Source organism: Somniosus microcephalus, unplaced genomic scaffold (genome assembly GCF_052327205.1).
Source record: "Somniosus microcephalus isolate GS21.2 unplaced genomic scaffold, FLI_Smic_1.0 unresolved_chr9, whole genome shotgun sequence".
NCBI lineage: Eukaryota > Metazoa > Chordata > Chondrichthyes > Squaliformes > Somniosidae > Somniosus > Somniosus microcephalus.
This window is the reverse complement of record NW_028225187.1, coordinates 25,942,692-25,959,576: the sequence shown is the minus strand read 5'-3', so window position 1 is coordinate 25,959,576 and position 16,885 is coordinate 25,942,692. Positions and strand designations below refer to the sequence as shown.

Below are 16,885 nucleotides of genomic sequence, written 5' to 3'. Positions count from 1 at the left end.
TCTATGTCTATTTCCATCTCTATTAATTATCTCTATCAATATGTCCATCTCTGTCTAAGACTATATCTATCTATATTTCTACAGCTATCTCTACTTTACCTCTATCTCTAGCGATCTCCATCTCTCTCTCTATATGTATCCGTCCCTATCTGCAGCTGTAAATCTATCTATACTTCTATTTATGTCTATATCTCCTTTCATATCTCCTACCTCTCCCCTCTACCTCTATCTCTAGTGCTATATTCATACCCATCTATATCTCTAACTCTATCAATCTTCATGCCTGACTGTACCTCTATATCTCTATCTCTTTATATCCACATATCACCACATATCCGCAGCATAACAAAGACCGCCTACTTCCACCTCCGTAACATCGCCCGTCTCCACCCTTGCCTCAGCTCATCCACTGCTGAAACCCTCCTCCATGCCTTTGTTACCTCTAGACTTGACTATTCCAATGCACTCCTGGCTTCCTCCCACATTCCACTCTATGTATCTCTACTTCTTTCTCCTCTATTTCTATCTCTATCTGTATATTTATCTATATCTCTCTCTATATATCTATCTCCATCTCCGTCTGTATCTCTCTTTTTACATATATTTCCATCACTATCTCCATCTTCTTCCATATCTAAATTTCTTCAACTATCTCAATTGCTGTCTCTACCTCTATCTCCATCGCGATATCTATCCCTAGCTGTATCTCTATCTATCTCCATCTCTATCGCTACTGCTCTAGCTCTAAGTCTCTCATTCTCTATCTAGCTTTATCTCTACCTCTTTCTCTACTTCCATCTCCATACCTCTATGTCTATCTCTATTTATCTCTATCTCTTTCTCTACCTCTATCTCTATCTCTGTGTCCATATATCTAAATCCCTGCCTCCAATTTCCCCACCTCTACCTCTATTTCTAGCTCTATCCCTATCTATCTGTATCTCTAGCTGTATCTGTATCCTTATCTCTATATCTATCTCATCTGTATTTCCCTCCATGTCTAAATTTCTTCCTCTATCTCAATTGCTATCTGTACCTCTATCTCCATCACAATTCTATCTCCATCTATATCTCTATCACTATCTCTATGTCTACCTCTGTCCCCTTTCACTCTATTCCTACATATGTCCGTCTCTATCATGCTATCTATCCATCTCTAACTGTATATGTATTTCTACATCTATCTCCATTTCTATTTCCACTCCTTCCATGTCAAAATGAGTTCCTCTATCTCAATTGTGGTATCTACGTGTCTCTACTTCTATCTTCATATGTATATCACTATCTCTCGCTTTCTATTTATCTCTGTCTCTATTCTATCTCTATCAGCACCTTCCAGATCGAAATACAATTGCTGTCTCTACCTCTGCCACTACCTCTGTATTCATCTCTATCTATCTCTATGTATCTGCATCTGTATCTGTATCTATATCTCTACCTCTATCACTCGCTTTATCCTTATCTATCTCCATCTCTACCTCTATCTCACTCTTTATCTCCTTCCATATCTAAATGTCTTCCTCTATCTCTATTCCTCTCTCTACCTCTGTCTCAACTTCTCTCTCCATTACTATATCTATCCACAGTTATGTCTCCATCTCTATCTATCTCCATCGATATATCTACGTCTATATCCCTATCACTATCTATGTTACTCTTTCTCCATCTCTATTTATCTCTAGCTTTAGCTCTATCACTCTCTATCTCTATGCCTAAATCTATTTTCTCTATCTCTATCCCTATCACTATACCTATCCATATCTATCTGTATTTCTAGCTCTATCTCCATCTCCATTTCCATCTCCCTCCATGTCAAAATATTTTACTCTATCTCAATTGCTGTAGCTACCTATCCCCACCTCTATCTCCATAATAATATTTCTATCTCTATCTCTAGCCTATCTCTCTTTAACCTCTACTTCCATATCTGCATACAGTTGCTGTCACTACTTCTATCTCCATATCTATATCTCTATCTCTATCCATCTGTAGCTCTATAGCTTTATATATCTATCTCTGTCTCTATCTCTACCTCTACCTCTATGCCTACCTATCTCTATCTCTATCTCTAAAATAACAACAGAAAATGCTGGAAACACTCAGCAGGCCAGGCAACATATGTGGAGAGAAATAGAGCCAACGTTTCAGGTCGAAACCCTTTGTCAAGACTGAAGAAGCACAGGAAATGATCAGATTAAAAGAGCAGTGTGGGGGCTGGGAGAGAACAAAAGAGAAGTGAAGAGACATTAAGAGGTATTCAAAATGAGACGAGATGGTGATAGGACTAGTGGAGACAGAAGACGGCTCTAGATTAGGTGTGAAATGCGCTGGCAGAATGGGAGACAGCTGCCATGAGGGAGAGAAAAAAGGGGAGGAGGGCCAAAATAAAGGTGTGGATAAAAAATATAAGTAAAAATGTAATGGGGGCCGAGGTTATGATCTGAAATTGTTGAACTCGATATTGAGTCCGGAAGGCTGTAAAGTGCCTAATCAGAAGATGAGGTGCTGCTCCTCGAGCTTATGCTGAGCTTCCGTGGAACAATGCAAGAGCCCGAGGACAGTGAGGTCCGAGTGGGAATGGGGCAGTGAATTAAAATGACAGGCGACCGGAAGCTCGGGGTCACCCTTACGGACTGAACGGAGGTGTTCCGCAAAGCGGTCACCCAATCTGCGTTTGGTCTCCCCAATGTAGAGGAGACCACTATCTCTATCTCTACCTCTATGCCCTCCAACTCTATATCTATTGGTCTATCGATATCTATTTGCAGCTTTTTCTCCATCTCTCTCACCATCTGTCTCTCCTTCCACATCTGAATTTCTTCCTCTATCTCAATTTCTGACTCTACTTCTGTCACTACCTCTATCTCCATAACGATATCTCTATCACCATCTCTATTTATCTCTAGCTATCTGTGTCTCATTCACTATCTATATCTCTACCTCTATCTCAATCTCTATCTCTATAGCTCTATATCTAAATCTCTATCTAACTCTCTCTAACTATTTCCCTCTCTATTGCTATCTAGATCTCTACCTCTATAACGAACCCTGTCCCAATCTATCTCTACCTCTATATCTATCTCTGCCTCTATAATGTAACTCTATCTCTATCTCCATCTCTATCTATGATAGGGATGGTTGTCGGTGTAGGGATCGGGTGCTAAGGTTTGGATGATCAGCCATGATCTCGTTGAATGGCGGAGCAGGCTCGAAGGGCCGAATGACCTACTCCTGCTCCTAGTTTCTATGTCTATGTTTAAATCTCTACCTCTCTATCAATATTTATCTATCTCTATCAACACTTTTTCTATCTATACAAATATTCCTACCTCTATATCTCTATCCCCATTTCTACCATCATCTATATCTCTATTTCCATCTCATCTAAATATGTATTTCTACATGTTTCTCTATCTCTATCTATATATCTGTCTATCTATCACCATCTACCTCTTTATCAATATCTCTATCACCATATCTCTCTATCTCTATCTCCATATCTCCCCCTCCCCCTCTATCAATTCCTTTCTCTTTCACTATTTATCTCTGCCGCTATCTGTAGATCTATCTGCCTACGTTTATGTTAATCTCTGACTCTCTCTCCTTCACTATCTCTATTTCTATCCATATCTAAATAGCTACCTCTTATGCTTATTCTATATGTCTATTTCTATTGCTCTCTTTTTCTTTCTCCAGCTCTATCACTAGCTCTTTTTCTATTTCTATCTCTAACTATCTCTATCTCTATCAATCTCTCTCTCTCTATATATATATATCTACCGCTCTCTAAATATTTAACTCTCTATATTTAACTATCTATCCCTATCTCTATCTATATCTAAATTTCCTTATCTGTATTTCTACCTCAATCAATCTCTATCTCCATATCTCTCTATGAATTGATAGCACTCTCATTATTTATCTTTACCCCTATCTCTAGGTCTATATGTCTAGCTCTCAATCAATCTCTGTATCTATTGCTATCTCTGTCCTTATCTCTGCATTTGTATTTGTATCTCTATCTCTAATCTCTGTCTCTATCCCTATCTCTTTCTAATTCTGTCTCTATCTATTTATTTTCCTATCTCTTTTACTATCTATAACAATGTTTCTACCTCATATCGTTATCTCCATTACTATCTCTGTACTGCCATCTCAATCTCAATCTGTGCCTATATCTCTAACTGTATCTAGCACTATCTAGATCTCTACCTCTATCACTGTCCCCATCTGTAGCACTATCAATATAAACCTCTATATTTATCTCTACGCATCTAACTATATCGCTATCTGTATCTCTATCTCTACCTCTATCACGGTCTCTATTCAATTCAATTCAATTCAAATCACTTTATTGGCATGACAAGGTACATCTTATGTTGCCAAAGCATCGAAAAACATTCATGGTTGTACACAAAAATACAGATCTATCCATATACAGTGTATAAACAGATATATCCCTGAGTGTATAAATATACATTCATATAATTTGTATATACTATTTTCTTATATTTAGTGGTTGTCCCTCTGTTTATGGCAAGCTGTAACATAGTGTGCCGCTAAGGTTACACAATTTCTCTCTTCCCCTAGTAGGTATGGGAGTTTTTGGTCATCCTTCAAATTTCTGAATTCCGGGCATATTTTTGTGAATTTTGGGTAGAAATTCTCCCTTATGCTCTCTATCCATCTATATCTGTCTCTACCTCTACCTCTACCTCTACCTCGATCTCGATTGCTCTGACTCTATCTCTATATCTGTCTCACTCACTCCTCACTCCTGTCTCACTCCTTGTCTCTGTCTCTGTCTCTATCCATCTATATCTATCTCTGCCTCTACCTCGATCTCAATCGCTCTGACTCTATCTCTATCTCTGTCTCACTCCTTGTCTCTATCTCTGTCTCTATCTACCCTCTATCAATTTCTATCTCTCACTATTAATCTCTGCCCCTATATCTACGTCTGTATGTCTACCTCTAACTCTATCTCTGACTCTCTCTCTTTCACTATCTATATTTATATCCACGTCTAAATATCAACCTATTTCTATTACTCTATATGTTTACCTCTATTCCTATCTCTTTCTCTAATTCTATTTCTAGTTCTATCTCTAACTATCTCTAGCTCTATCAATCTCTTTATCTATATCTATCTCTATCTACATCTATATCTCTACCTTTATCTTTTCTCCATCTCTATGTCTATCTATTCATTTTCCTATATATTTCTCTCTATCTCTCTCTCGCTATTTCTGTCTCTATCTCTAACTATCTCCATATCAATATCTAATTCTGTTTATCTGTATCTCTACCTCTATCAATCACTATCCCTATCTCGATATCTCTCTGACTCACTCTTTCAATTTCTATTACTCTCACTATTTATCTCCACCCCATCTATAGGTCTATATGTCCAGGCTCCATCTCTATCTCTATCTATGTCCCTATCTCCATCTGTATTTGTATTTCTATCTATCTCGATCGCTCAATCTCTTTATCTGTCCCAATCTCAAACTTTATCTGCATCCCTATCTCGACCTCTATAACTCTATCTCCATTTCTATCTCTATACCTCTATCTCTGTCTCTAGCTGTATCTAAATATCTAACTCTGTCTACTATATTTATCGCTATCTAGATCTTTACCTCTATAACTTTGTATCTCTACCTATATCTCTATATCTTTATCTTTCTACATCTCTATCTCCAACTATATATTTTCTGATATTATTTCTCTATCTGTGTCTATCTCAAACTATCTCTATCTCTATATCTACCTCTGTATCTTAAGTTCTCTCTCTCTCTATCTGTATGTCTACTTCTATCAATATCTCTCTGACCCACATTATCAATTTCTATCACTATTGCTATTTATCTCTACCCCATCTCTATGTCTATATCTCTAGCTCGCAATCTATCACTATATTACTCTCTTTCTCTCTCTCTCTCTCACTCTATCTACATATAAATATATATATATATATAGATCACTGTCCCTAACTCTAAATGAATCTTATTGGCTCTCTCTATCTCTGTCTCTAAATGTACCTCTCTCACTGCTCCTAGATCTAGCTAACAATCTCTATCTATATGTTTCCATGTGTCATTTTAATTTATTTAGACCAATATTTCTATCTCTATGTCTATCTCCATTTCAATCTCTATGCTGCTGTCTCTGGGTCTATCCATATATATATCCATAAAAATAAATATGTACCTCTATATCTTTATCGCTACCTCTATATACCTTGCTACCTAAATCACTATCCCTATCCCTATGTACCTCTATATCTATGTCACTACCTCTAACACTATCCCTATCTCTATGTACCTCTATATCTATATCACTACCTCGATCACTATCCCTCTCCCTATGTACCTATATATCTATATCGCTACCTAAATCACTAACCGTATCCCTATGAACATCTATATCTAGATCATAACTCTATACCTATCCCAGCCCATATATACCTCGATATCTATATCACAACCTCTATCACTATCCCTATCCCTCTCTACATCTATATCTATATCACTACCTCTATCACTATCAATATCCCTATGTACCTCTATATCTATATCACTACCTCTATCACTATCATTATCCCGAAGTACCTCTATATCTATATCGTGACCTCTATCACTATCCCTATGTACCTCTATATCTATATCACTACCTTTAAACTATCCCTATCACTATGTACCTCTATATCTATATCGCTGCCTCTATCACTATCCCTATCCCTAGGTACCTCTATATCTATATCACAACCTCTGTCACTGTCCCTATGTACCTCTATATCTGTATACGTACCTCTAACAATATCCCTATCCCGATGTACCTCTATATCTATACCAATACCTCTATCGCTATCCCTATCCCTATGTACCTCTATAACGATATCACTACCACTATCATTATCCCTATGTACCTCTATATCTATATTACTACCACTATCACTATCACTATCCCTATGTACCTCTCTATCAATATCACTACCTCTATCACTATCCCTATGTACCTCTATATGTATATCACTACCTCTATCAATATACCTATGTACCTCTATATCACTACATCAATCACTATCCCTATCCCTATGTACCTCTATATCGATGTCACTACCTCTATCACTATCCCTATCTCTACGTACCTTTATATCTATATCACTACCTCGATCTCTATCCCTCTCCCTATGTACCTATATATCGATATCGCTACCTAAATCACTAACCGTATCCCAATGAACATCTATATCTAGATCATAACTCTATACCTATCCCAGCCCATATATAGCTCGATATCTATATCACAACCTCTACCACTATCCCTATCCCTATCTACGTCTATATTTATATCACTACCTCCATCACTATCAATATCCCTATGTACCTCTATATCTATATCACTACCTCTATCACTATCATTATCCCTAAGTATGTCTATACCAATATCGCGACCTCTATCACTATCCCTATGTACCTCGACATCTATATCACTACCTCTATCACTATCACGATCCCTATGTACCTCTATATCTATATCACTACCTCTATCACGATCCCTATGTACCTCTATATCTATATCACTACCCCTATCTCTATTACTATCCCTATGTACCTCTATATCGAAATCACTAACTCTATCACTATCCCTATGTACCTCTATATCTGTATCACTACCTCTATCACTATCCCTATCTCTATGTACCACTATATCAATATCACTACCTCTATCACTATCACTATCCCTATGTACCTCTATATCTATATCACTACCTCAATCACTATCCCTATCTCTATGTACCACTATATCTATATCACTACCTCTATCACTATCACAATCCCTATAGACCTTTATATCTATATCACGACCTCTATCACTATGCCTATGTACCTCTATACCTATATCACTAACTCTATCACTATCCCTATGTACCTCTACATCTATATCACTACCTCTATCACTATCACTATCCCTATGTACCACTGTATCTATATCACTATCACTATCATTATCCCTATGTACCTCTATATCTATATCACTACCTCTATCACTATCCCTATCCCTATGTACCTCTATATCTATATCACTACCTCTATCACTAACCCTATATACCTCTATATCTATATCACTACATCTATTTCTATCCCTATCCCTATGTACCTCTATATCGATAACACTACCTCTATCACTATCCCTATGTACCTCTATATCTTTCTCACTAACTCTATCCCTATCCCTATGTACCTCTATATCTGTATCACTACCTCTATCACTATCCCTATCTCTATGTACAACGATATCTATATCACTACCTCTATCACTGTCCCTATGTACTTCTATATCTATATCACGACCTCTATCAGTATCCCTATCCCTATGTACCTCTATATCTATATCACTGCCTCTATCACTATCCCTATCCCCATGCACCTCTATATCTATATCACTACCTCTATCACTATCACTATCCCTATGTACCTCTATATCTATATCAGTACCTCCATCTGTATCCCTATCCCCATGTACCTCTATATCAAAATCACTATCTCTATCACTCTCCCTATCTATGTATCTCTATATCAATATCGCTCCCACTATCACTTATTCCTATCCCTATGTAACTCTATATCTATATCACTGGCTCTATCACTATGCCTATCCATATGTTCCTCTATAACTATATCACTACCTCTATCACTATCACGATCCATATGTACCTCTATAGATATATCACTACCTCTATCACTATCTCTATTCCTATGTACCTCTATAGATATATCACAACATCTATCACTCTCACTATCCCGATGTACCTCTATATCTATGTCACTACCGTTATCACTATCGCTATCCCTATGTACATATATCTACATCACTACCTCTATCGCTATCTCTATTCCTATGTACCTCTATATCTATATCACTACCTCTATCACTATCCCTATCCATATGTACATCTATATCTTTATCAATACTTCTCTCACTATACATATCGCTATGTACCTCGATATCTATTTCACTACCTCTATCACTATCATTATCCCTATGTACCTCTATATCAATATCACTACCGCTATCACTATCCCTATCCATATGAACATTTATATCACTACCTCTATCACTATCATTATCCCTATGAATCTCCATATCTATATCTCTACCTCTATCACTATCCCTATGCACATCTATATGTATATCACTACCTCTATCAATATCCCTATGTACCTCTGTATCACAACCTCAATCACTATCCCTATCCCTATGTACCAGTATAGCTATATTACTACCTCTATCACTTTCCCTATGTATCTCTGTATCACGACCTCTGTCACTATCCATATCCCTATGTACCTCTATATCTATATCATTACCTCTATCACTATCACTATCTCTTTTTACCTCTATATGTATATCGCTACCTCTATCACTATCCCTATGTACCTCTATATCACTACCTCTATCACTATCCATATACCTATGTACCTCGATATCTATATCACTACCTCTATGACTATCCCTATCTCTATGTACATCTATATTTATATCACTACCTCTATCACTATCCCTATGTGCCTCTATATCTGTATCACTACCTCTATCACTGTCCCTATCCCTATGTACCTCTATATCTATATCACTACCTCTATCACTATCCCTATGCACCTCTATATCTATATAATTACTTCTATCACTATCCCTATGTACCTCTATATATATATCACTGCCTCTATCATTATCCCTATCCCTATGTACCTCTATATCTATCTCACACCCTCTATCAATATAACTGTCCCTATGTACCTGTGTATTTATATCACTACCGCTATCACTATCCCTATCAGTATGTACCTCTATATCTATATCACCACCTCTATCACTATCTCTATACCTATGCAGCTCTATATCTTTATCGCTACCTCTATCAATATTATTATCCCTATGTATCTATTTATCTATATCACTACCTCTATCAGTATCCCTATCCCGATATACATCTATATCTATATCACTACCTCTATCACTATCACTATCCCTATGTACCTCTATATCTATATCACTACCTCTATCACTATGCCTATATGCCTCTATACCTATATCACTACCTCAATTCTTATCCCTATATACCTCTTCATCTAAAGCACTCCCTCTGTCACTATCACTATCCCTATTTACCGCTGTATCTATATCACTATCACTATCATTATCCCTATGTACCTCTATATCTATATCACTACCTCTATCACTATCCCTATCCCTATGTACCTCTATATCTATATCACTACCTCTATCACTATCCCTATATACCTCTATATCTATATCATTACATCTATCACTATCAATATCCCTATGTACCTCTATATCTATATCACTACTTCTAAAACTATCCCTATCAGTATGTACCTCTATATCTATATCGCTGCCTCTATCACTATCACTATCCCTAGGTACCTCTATATCTATATCACTACCTCTGTCACTGTCCCTATGTACCCTCTATATCTATATACGTACCTCTATCACTATCCCTATGTACCTCTATATCTATATCAGTACCTCTAACAATATCCCTATCCCTATGTACCTCTATACCTATATCAATACCTCTATCACTATCCCTATCCCTAAGTACCTCTATATCTATATCACTACCTCTATCTTTATCCCTATATACCTCTATATCTATATCTCTACCTCTATCACCATCCCTATTACTATGTACCTCTATATCTATATTACTACATCTATCATTATCCCTATCCCTATGTACCTCTATATCTATATCGCTAACTCTAACTCTATCCCTATCCCTATGTACCTTTATATCGATATTACTACCTCTGTCACTATCACTATCCCTATGTACCTCTATATCTATATCACTCCCTCTACCACTATCACTATCCCCATCTACCTCTATATCTGTATCACTACCTCTATCACTATCCCTATCTCTATGTACCACAACATCTATATCACTACCTCTATCACTATCCCTATGTACCTCTATATCTATATCACTACCACTATGCCTATGTACCTCTATACCTATATCACTACCTCAATCCTTGTCCCTATATACCTCTACATCTATATCACTCCCTCTACCACTATCACTATCCCTATGTACCACTGTATGTATATCACTACCACTATCATTATCCCTATGTACCTCTATATCTATATCACTACCTCTATCACTATCCCTATCCCTATGTACCTCTATATCTATATCACTACATCTATCACTATCCCTATATACCTCTATATCTATATCACTACATCTATCAGTATCCCTATCCCTATGTACCTGTATATCGATATCACGACCTCTATCACAATCCCGAAGTACCTCTATATCAGTATCACTAACTCTATCACTATCCCTATGTACCTCTATATCTGTATCACTACCTCTATCACTATCCCTATCTATATGTACCACTATGTCTATATCACTACCTCTATCACTATCATTATCCCTATGTACCTCTATATCTATTTCACGCCCTCTATCACTATCCCTATCCCTATATACCTCTATATCTATATCACTACCTCTATCACTGTCCCTATGTACTTCTATATCTACATCACTAACTCTATCAGTATCCCTATCCCTATGTACCTCTATATCTATATCACCACCTCTATCACTATCCCTATCCCCATGCACCTCTATATCTATATCACTACCTCTATCACTATCACTATCCCGATGTACCTCTATATCTATATCACTACCTCTATCACTATCCCTATCCCCATGTACCTCTATATCTATATCACTATCGCTATCACTCTCCCTATCTATGTATCTCTACATCAATATCGCTCCCACTATCACTTATTCCTATCCCTATGTAACTCTATATCCATATCACTGGCTCTATCACTATGCCTATCCATATGTTGCTCTATTTCGGTATCACTACCTCTATCACATTTGCTTTTCCCTATGAACCTCTATATCTATATCACTACCTCTATCACTATCACTATCCCTATGTACCTCTATAGATATATCACTACCTCTATCACTATACCTATGTACCTCTATATCTTTATCGCTACCTCTATCAATATCATTATCCCTATGTACCTCTATATCTATATCGCTACCTCAATCACTATATCTATGCCTATGTACCTCTATATCTATATCACTACCTCTATCACTATCCCTATGTACCTCTATATCTATATTACTACCTCTATCTCTATCCCTATCTCTATGTACCTCTATATCTCTACCTTTATCACTATCCCTATGTACCTCTATATCTATATTACTACCTCTATCACTATCACTATCCCTATGTACCACTGTATCTATATCACTACCACTATCATTATCCCTATGTACCTCCATATTTTTATCACTACCACTATCACTAACCCTATCCCTATGTACCTCTATATCTATATCACTACCTCTATCACTATCCCTATATACCTCTATGTCTATATCACGACATCTATCACTATCACTATTCCTATGTACCTCTATATCGATATCACTACCTCTATCACTATCCCTATGTACCTCTATATATATATCACTACCTCTAAAACTATCCCTATCACTATGTACCTCTATATCTATATCGCTGCCTCTATCAGTATACCTATCCCTAGGTACCTCTATATCTATATCACAACCTCTGTCACTGTCCCTATGTACCTCTATATCTATATACGTACCTCTATCACTATCCCTATATACCTCTATATCTATATCAGTACCTCTAACAATATCCCTATCCCGATGTACCTCTATATCTATACCAATACCTCTATCACTATCCCGATCCCTATGCACCTCTATATCTATATCACTACCACTATCATTATCCCTATGTACCTCTGTATCTATATCTCTACCTCTATCACGAACCCTATCCCTATGTACCTCTATATCTATATCACTAACTCTAACTATCACTATCCCTATGTCCTCTATATCTATATTACTACCTCTATCACTATCACTATCCCTATGTACCTCTCTATCTATATCACTACCTCTATCACTATCCCTATTTACCTCTATATGTATATCACTACCTCTTTCAATATCCCTATATACCTCTATATCACGACATCAATCACTATCCCTATCCCTATGTACCTCTATATCTATGTCACTACCTCTATCACTATCCCTATCTCAATGTACCTCTATATCTATATCACTACCTCGATCACTATCCCTCTCCCTATGTACCTATATATCTATATCGCTACCTAAATTACTAACCGTATCCCTATGATCATCTATACCTATATCATAACTCTATACCTATCCCAGCCCATATATAGCTCGATATCTATATCACAACCTCTATCACTATCCCTATACCTCTCTACGTCTATATCTATATCACTACCTCTATCACTATCAATATCCCTATGTACCTCTATATCTATATCACTACCTCTATCACTATCATTATCCCTAAGTACGTCCATATCTATATCGCGACCTCTATCACTATCCCTATGTACCTCTATATCTATATCACTACCTCTATCACTATTACGATCCCCATGTACCTCTATATCTATATCACTACCTCTATCACTATCCCTATGTACCTCTATATCTGTATCACTACCTCTATCACTATCCCTATCCTTATATACCTCTATATCTATATCACTACCTCTATCACTATGCCTATACACCTCTATACCTATATCACTACCTCAATCCTTATCCCTATATACCTCTACATCTATTTCACTCCCTCTATCACTATCCCTATCCCTATGTACCTCTATATCTATATCACTACCTCGATCACTATCCCTATATACCTCTATATCTATATCACTACATCTATCTCTACCCCTATCCCTATGTACCTCAATATCGATATCACTACCTCTATCACTATCCCTATGTACCTCTATATCTATATCACTAACTCTATCACTATCCCTATGTACCTCAATATCTGTATCACTACCTCTATCACTATTCCTATCTCTATGTACCACTATATGTATATCACTACCTCTATCCCTATCACTATCCCTATGTACCTCTCTATCTATATCACTACCTCTATCACTATCCCTATCCTTATATACCTCTATATCTATATCACTACCTCTATCACTGTCCCTATGTACTTATATATCTATATCACTACCTCAATCCTTATCCCTATATACCTCTACATCTATTTCACTCCCTCTATCACTATCCCTATCCCTATGTACCACTGTATCTATATCACTACCACTATCATTATCCCTATGTAACTCGATATCTATATCACTACCTCTATCACTATCCCTATCCCTATGTACCTCTACATCTATATCGCTACCTCTATCACTACACCTATCCGTATATAACTCTATATCTATATCACTACCTCTATCACTTTCACTATCCCTAAGTTCCTCTATACCTATATAACTACCTCTATCACTATCAGTATCCCTAGGTATCTCTATGTCTATATCATTACCTCTATCACTGTCTCTATTCCTATGTACCTCTATATCTATAACACTACCTCTATCACTATCCTTATCCCTATGTACCTCTCTATCACGACCTCTATCACTATCCCTGTCCTCATGTACCTGTATATGTATACCACTACCTCTATCACTATGCCTGTCCCTATGTACCTCTATATCTATATCACTACCTCTATCACTATCCCTATCCCTATGTACCTCTATATCTGTATCACTACTTCAATCACTATTCCTATGTACCTCGATATCTATATCACTACCTCTATCACTAATCCTATCCCTATGTACCTCTATATCTATATCACTACTTCTATCACTATCCCTATGTATCTCTATATCTATATTACTACCTCTATCACTATCACTATCCCTATGTACCTCTATATCTATATCACTACCTCTATCACTATTACTATCCCTATGTACCTCTATATCTATATCACTACCTCTATCACTATCCCTATGTATCTCTATATCTATATTACTACGTCTATCACTATCCCTATATCTATGTACCTCTATATCTATATCACTACCTCGATCATTAACACTATCCCTATGTACCTCTATATTTATATCACTACCTCTATCACTATCCCTATGTGCCTCTATATCTATATCAGTACCTCTATTACTATCTCTATCCCTATGTACCTCTATATCTATATTACTACCTCTATCACTATCCCTATCTCTATGTACCTCTATATCATTGCCTTTATCACTATCCCTATGTACCTCTATACCTATATTACTACCTCTATCACTATCACTATCCCTATGTACCTCTATATCTATATAACTCCCTCTATCAATATCACTATCCCTATGTACATCTATATCTATATCAATACCTCTATCACTATCCCTATCCCCATGTACCTCTATATCTATATCACTACCTCTATCACTATCCCTATGTACCTCTATATCTATATTACTACCTGTATCACTATCCCTATCCCAATGCACCTCTGTATCTATATCATTACCTCTATCACTATCACTATCCCTATGTACCTCTATATCTATATCACTACCTCTATCACTATCCTATCCCTATGTACCTCTATATCTATATCACTACCTCTATCACTATCCCTATCACTATGTACCTCTATATCTATATCACTACCTCTATCACTATCTCTACACCTATGTAGCTCTATCTGTATGTCACTACCCCATCACTATCTCTATCCCTATGCACCTCTATATCTATATTACTACGTCTATCACTATTCCTATATCTATGTACCTCTATATGTATATCACTACCTCTATCATTAACACTATCCCTATGTACCTCTACATCTATATTACTACCTCTATCACTATCCCTATCTCTATGTACCTGCATATCACTACCTTTATCACTATCCCTATGTACCTCTATATCTATATTACTACCTCTATCACTATCACTATCCCTATGTACCTCTATATGTATATCACTACCTCTATCACTATCCCTATGTACCTCTATATCTATATTACTACCTCTATCACTATCCCTATCTCTATGTACCTCGATATCACTACCTTTATCACTATCCCTATGTACCTCTATATCTATATCACTACCTCTATCACTATCCCTATCACTATGTACCTCTATATCTATATCACCACCTCTATCACTATCACTATCCCTAGGTACGTCTATATCTATATCATTACCTCTATCACTATCCCTATATACGTCTATATCTATATCACTACCTCTATCACTATCATTATCCCTATGTGCCTCTATCTCTATATCACTAACTCTATCAGTATCCCTATCCCTATGTACCTCTATATCTATATCGCTACATCTATCACTATCCCTTTCCGTATATAACTCTATATCTATATCAGTACCGCTATCACTATCACTATCCCTAAGTTCCTCTATACCTATATCACTACCTCTATCACGAACACTATCCCTAGGTATCTCTATATCTATATCACTACCTCTATCACTGTCTCTATTCCTATTTACCTCAATACCTATAATACTACCTCTATCACTATCCCTATCCCTATGTACCTCTCTATCACTACCTCTACCGCTATCCCTGTCCCTATTTACCTCTATATGCATATCACTACCTCTATCACTATGCCTGTCCCTATGTACCTCTTTATCTATATCACTACCTCTATCGCTATCCCTATCCCTATGTACCTCTATGTCTGTATCACTACCTCAATCACTATCCCTATGTACCTCTATATCTATATGACTACCTCTATCACTAATCCTATCCCTTTTACCTCTATATCTATATCACTACTTCTATCACTATCCCTATGTACCTCTATATCTATATTACTACCTCTATCACTATCACTATCCCTATGTACCTCTATATCTATATCACTACCACTATCA

At 36.8% G+C, this 16,885-nt stretch overlaps 1 protein-coding gene and 1 pseudogene across 1 annotated transcript in view; both read left to right on the top strand.

The window, feature by feature from the left end:
• The first annotated feature begins 1,217 nt into the window (after positions 1-1,217).
• LOC147084959 (uncharacterized) lies at positions 1,218-10,665 on the top strand (annotated as a pseudogene).
• A 1,301-nt stretch (positions 10,666-11,966) lies between these two features.
• The window catches only part of LOC147084958 (uncharacterized), a gene marked incomplete at its 5' end in the record, with an annotated part of 112,215 nt that continues 107,296 nt past the window's right edge, over positions 11,967-16,885 (top strand). The window contains one exon of the mRNA XM_085979389.1: positions 11,967-12,958. Coding sequence (XP_085835515.1) covers positions 11,967-12,958 — 992 coding nt within the window. The remainder of the gene's footprint in view (positions 12,959-16,885) is intronic.